Source organism: Anthonomus grandis, chromosome 17 (genome assembly GCF_022605725.1).
Source record: "Anthonomus grandis grandis chromosome 17, icAntGran1.3, whole genome shotgun sequence".
In the NCBI taxonomy this organism is placed as follows: domain Eukaryota; kingdom Metazoa; phylum Arthropoda; class Insecta; order Coleoptera; family Curculionidae; genus Anthonomus; species Anthonomus grandis.
The window spans coordinates 6579453-6585386 of record NC_065562.1 but is presented as its reverse complement, the minus strand read 5'-3'; the positions used below and the strand labels follow the sequence as shown (position 1 = coordinate 6585386).

The following is a 5934-nucleotide window of genomic DNA, read 5'->3' as shown; positions in this document are numbered from 1 at the left end:
GCTTCATGATCTGAAAAGCCTGAGTTTAGTCAACGAAATCCGGATCAAAGAAAGATACGACATAGTCAATTGTACTCGAGCTGACTTTAGTTATTCTGGTTGGTGATTGAATGTGCATGATTAAGCCAAAAGAATCGAAAATGAACTGGAGAGATTCTTGAGCCGCACACACACTGGAAAAATCAATATTTAGGTCGCCACATAAAAAGATTTTGCTGTTTAAAGGCAGAGACTCAAGCAAGCTTAGTAATTTTTGAAAGATTATATTTACATCCGCGTCAGGTGTTCTATATATACAAATTACATGAAGATCATATTTATTACTATAGATAATGGAAAATTCAAATAGATTTTTAGGTAATTAAATTATCGAACTTGGTTACTACTGAAAAGTCGTTGCTTTTAGACATTATCAAAGTACCTCCATGAGATTCATTTATTTTATTAAATCTGGCCACTGCAGAGTAATTGTTAATGAAAACGGGCTTATCGATATTTAACCAATGTTCAGATATGGCAACGATATCAGGAAAATGAAGCTCTTCTAACAAAAGAAATAGATCGTCAGTTTTGTGTCTTAGAGACTGAATATTTAGAGAGAAAATACTAAGCTTGCCATTGTCCAGTATTTTAGAGGGTGCTTGATCCTCTTCTTGCGTCAAACTACCTAAAAATGTTTATTCTTAGTGGGAGATTCACTAGAATAGTAATTGCTCTGGCTTTCTCTAATCCTTTGGAGGCGTAGTAATTTCTCTGATGAGAAAAAGGATCCAAAGGCTGACAGATCTGCTTCTACTTCAGCTGGACCAATACCATATGCGTCATGGTAGCGAAAGTAGAGTTTCCGCAAGGCGTCCACGTCACCAGGAACTCCCTCTGAGGCAAGTGCCAATCGGATGCTGGTATTGGTGTGTCCTTTGAAACATACACTGAAGGGCTGATCATGCAGATATGAATTAAATAGCCTGAGGGGTTTTAAAATTGAGGGATCCCTTAGCCTAGCAAGTAAATAACGACCATCTGCTGCATCCGAGTCTCTTGACAGTCTCACTAATGGTGGAGTCATCGGGTCTATATTTGATGTTTTATTTATCTCCACATCTCTATCAATGATAAAATCAGCCTCCAACAATTCAGTCGCTAGAGACTTCGAAGTAGCTATCGCCTCCTTGTCTGAACCAATCTTCAAAGATTTAAATTTCCTGGGTAGAGTGTCTGGTGTTGCTGCATCCGACCGTTGCGACAGGTTATGACTATCTGGGGCGAAAGTCTTACAAGGTGGTAAGCCTGAAGATGTATTAATTGGATACCTTTGCTGGTGTTTTTGAGGATGATAAACATGAATTGGAGATGAAAGTGCCTGGAGGCCACATGCCAATATCCTTCAGCCGCTTTAAGTAATTGATATTTTGCACACCAATTTTGAAGTTGGAATGTGCATTTTCTTTGTATTTTAGCATTGGGAAGCATCTGATAAAGTCCGTGGTTCCCAGTCCGTAGTTCGCGTTAGGCAATTATTGGATGATCATTATCCTAACCAGTGGATTGGAAGAAGAGGTCCTATTGAATAACCATCTAGAACCCCGGACACACCTCTTAACTTTTTTTGTGGGGTCACCTAAAATATGTGGTTTTTAAAAGGCAACCTGAATCAGTAGAGCAACTCCAGCATAGTTCAAGAATGCAATGCTATATCCAGAGAGACATTTGTACATGTACGTAAAGAATTTGAAAGTAGTCTTTGTTATTGTTGTTATTAAAATAACGGAACTCATTTTCAACATTTAATTAAATAACAATAAAAATTTCAAAAGAGTGTTGTTATTTATTGTTTTCCTAGATGCAACAGATAATTTTCTGAAATGTGGTTCGAACCTTTTAGGATGGTGTCTCACAGTCCAAAGGATTGCAGTTAAGGGTAAAATAATGTGCTTGTTTTTATTCCCCCTTTGTTTTATAAAAACTTAAAACTGTTCGTCGGCCAAATCTCGGGAACCGTTCATCGTATAACTTAGGGGTAAAAACAAATGGGTAAATCGATCATAAAGAATCGTCCAAAAATAATTTGAAGTTCTAAAAATGACCATCAGAGGGCGTAACTGTCATATTGATTTCTTTAAATTTTGCATAATAAACGAAAAATGTTTTTTCACATTTTAAAAGAGAACCACAGTATCTATCATTTTAGTAAAAAAAATCAGTTATTACAGGAACAAAGATCGCAAGGGCGTCCAATTGTTGTTACATTAACCTGCCTTAACTTTTTAACGGTTTAACCGATTTTAACAAATTTGGTATCGTTGAAAATGGCATTCCTTCAGCAATAAGTATATATTTTAATACTTAATAATAAAATATAGTTAATTAAGTTAAACCCTTTTTCATCAGGGGGCTAATTTTTATCATAATTTTGTTTACTTCTAAGTCATACGAAGAACGGTTCCCCAAGTATGGCCGAGGAACAGTCTCATTGGACATATATGTAGACCAGTCTAATCAATGCATAAACACGAATTTATCACATACTCTTAAAAAAAGGATTAGTCTAAAATTATTAAAACATCATTTATACTTTTTTATAATGTTTATTATACTTTTTGGCCTGTAAGAAATCTTTATATACAGAAATTTTCTTATGACATTAATAACTTAACTAAAAAATTATTTAGTTTTTTGTACTTTTTCATGATGACTTAAACGGCTCTTTTTCTTAGCAAGTTTCGAATAAAATTCTTTTATATTTAAAGTGTCATATTCTACTTTGGCATCTTTAATTTCGATTTTTTCTTGCTCAACTTTCTTTTTGTTTCCTTTTGCCTTATTTTTCTTTGAATGCGTATGATGACGCTTTTTATGTTTCCTATGTTTAGCATCACTTGAGTCTGAGCTGGAGCTACTTGAATCACTTGAGCTGCTAGAATCGCTCGAATCACTTGAATCGCTCGAATCGCTCGAATCACTTGAATCGCTTGAATCACTTGAATCGCTCGAATCACTTGAATCGCTTGAATCACTTGAATCGCTCGAATCACTTGAATCGCTGGAGTCGCTGGAGTCGCTAGAACTACTTGAATCACTGGAATCTGAATTTTCTGTAGTAGTAACAATTACTTCAGTAGTAGTAGGAGTTTTCTCAGATGTTGAAGTGCTTGTGCAAGGTACTGAAGTAGTTGAGACTGTAGAAATAGACGGTGGTACGGGCGTAGTTTGTGGTGGTCTTGATGTAGTTGAGCTTGGTCTACCGGTGGTTTGTGGAGGTCTTGGAGGTCTCGTTGGTGGTCTTGAAGGATTTGGGCTACGCGTATTAGCGCTAACAGTAGTTATGTTACTTGATTCAGTAGGTGTGTTAGTAGAATTAGGTATAACAGTTGTAGACCAACCTTGTCCGGTACAATTTGCTAAATCAGGGTCTTTGCAAACATGATTAATTGGGTCAAACTCCAGGCCCGATGGACAATCGAACAAGTATGGCAAGCCGTTGGAACATTCCCAGAATTTTGAGCAATTTATTGCTGGGAAATAAACAGAATCCTGGCCATCGATTTGAGGACAGTCTGTAGCTAAAATAAAATCACAATATTAGTATAGATGTATATGAATGAAATTTCGTCCAACAGCACTTACGAACGGGTTCATCCACATCTGCAACATTCCTTAATTTAATTTTATCTGGAAAGAAACATATACAATATGAGATTTAAAGTAATGTTTTCTTCAAATAGTAAGCACATAACTTATGGTGTACATAAACTAAAAAAACTTTTTAAAGCTGTTTTAAGGGTTACTTTAACTTGTATAAATTATATATACAATATATGAGAAAAATAATCAAAGTAAATTATAACCTTAAACCGACTTACAACTATAGGAATTTCCAATTTCAAATAGAAAGACAAATAGTAACGTTTTATAAAACATCTTGACAAGAAGCAAATTTTAAATGCTCACTTCTCACCTCACACTAAGAACACTATGTCATAATCCGCAGTTTTAAGTAATTTTTCCTAAAAAAATCTTATCAAACAATCGTAATAAGTTAATAATCAGTTAAAAGGGTTTCAAGTATTATATATATTTTTTCTTATTAATTATATTATAAATAGAAAGATGTTTTCGTCGTAAATTTATAATTTGATATCACTAAACAAGATTTCAATTTTCAATGGAAAAATATTATCAATATCATTATATATATTTTTGGCAGAGGTGAAGTGTTTGGGAGGCTCGTAACGAGATTTAGTTCATTTTAGTTATCAATGTTGCACGTTAATTTGCAAATATTTGTTAAAGTTAAATTGTTTTTAATTCAATGAAATCTATAATTTACTCTATGTATTCTTCATATTGTTTTTTTGTCTTATTTCTTGTAATTTAAAATTTTTGATTTTTTATAATTGCAGCAATCTTTGTACATACCAGTTTTTAGTCACCTGGGTGCTATGTTGCGATATGCTATTTTTTTATCTTTTAGATATTATTATCTTAAGTATCTGTCAAATTAATCTTAGAAGTTATTATATCTCTTTCAAAATAATAATATTGTGAATAGAAAAGTGGACAGTACAAATACTAAAGATAATAATAAATTTGGAAGGATGCAGCTACTGTAGTCTCTAAAACTATATACCGGGTGACACGGAAAAAGGGAACACTTAATAACTTTTTTACTTTTGAAGATAAACAAATGAACTTTGGTATATCGATAGAATAGTTAGAAGCGCATCTTTTGACATATTCTATTGTTTTCCACCACTTCCGGTTTAACAGAAAGTGACACTAACTTTCTTATTTTAAATGGGACACTTGGTATATTTTTACGTATTTCGATAGAAAATAATATTTTAAAAACAATGATACTATAAGGTACCTGCGGGTAGTAACAACACCCACTCAAAGACAAGGCCATAGTACTTGGCGCGTGACGTCATCGATGTGGGCCACCGACTTTTAAAAACCAAAGGATTTCATATGCTAATATCTCAATATTTGGCTTATTTAAAAAAATGCTAGGAATAGAATAGAGTTCAGGAAACATTCAAAGGTATGTTTTAGTTCTGGTTGAATGTCAGGTTAAATATTATGATTTAATATTAAATGCAGGCTCCCAACTCCCCTACATCTGCGCCAAAATTCAACATATGTATTTAGGTATTTATAATAATTTTTTATACCATCAAGTAGTAAAAAATGTTATAATAAACACATATATACATATATTGACTTTAAAAGCTTAAAAAGCTTATCATACTCCAGTTCATGTAATTTTTTAATTGCAGAAAAAGAAGCAAATTTTTGCTTCGAAGTGTTAAAATCAGGAAAATAAAATTTTTGGTCTGGTTTAGAGTTAAGCTAATTATTAAATACACTTTTAAGTAAGTGAACTGTGTCAAATAGGTAAAATAATGGTCTCTGATTATCTATGGGATGAGGATAAACAATGCTAAGTTGGTCTGCAGTTGAAAAATGATTTATGGCTTTCCCGTTAATGGTATTAGTATCGTTTATAACACAAAAAACTATGTACCCAATCTCCTCTAAATTTTCAATAATTGTCTTAATAAAATTTTGAAGTATGTCTGATGTAATTTTGGAGATGGGAGCTATGTGAATTACTTCCTTAAAGCTGGAACACACACTTGTAATCATAAAAGTAAATGCTGAGGAAGCTAGAGACTTATTATTGACTGATGTTCCACTGATATTACCGCCTTTATAGTCCATGTAAGGATTAATATGAATTTCATCAAAAAGTAGTGTCACAAATCTTGCATGATCCTTTAGTAAACTAAACACAATTCGGGCATAAGTTAAAAACATTTTTTTTCATCTATGTGGGGATCGGTCATGTGTTTGTTACAAATACCCATTATAATTTGAGGATGTGGTAAAATTAGGGATCCATAATCTTTTAAATACTTGTATGCATGAGGACTA

The 5934-nt window shown here is 33.2% G+C and overlaps 1 protein-coding gene across 1 annotated transcript; it reads right to left on the bottom strand.

Moving 5' to 3' along the window:
* Positions 1-2565: 2565 nt before the first annotated feature.
* Positions 2566-3981, bottom strand: LOC126746410 (dentin sialophosphoprotein-like). Its single transcript, XM_050454665.1, has 3 exons — positions 3861-3981; positions 3625-3669; positions 2566-3560 (listed from the first exon to the last, which is right to left on the bottom strand). Exons 1-3 carry the CDS (start codon positions 3916-3918, stop codon positions 2662-2664), a joined length of 1002 nt encoding a protein of 333 aa, XP_050310622.1. The 5' UTR covers positions 3919-3981; the 3' UTR covers positions 2566-2661.
* Positions 3982-5934: the final 1953 nt, after the last annotated feature.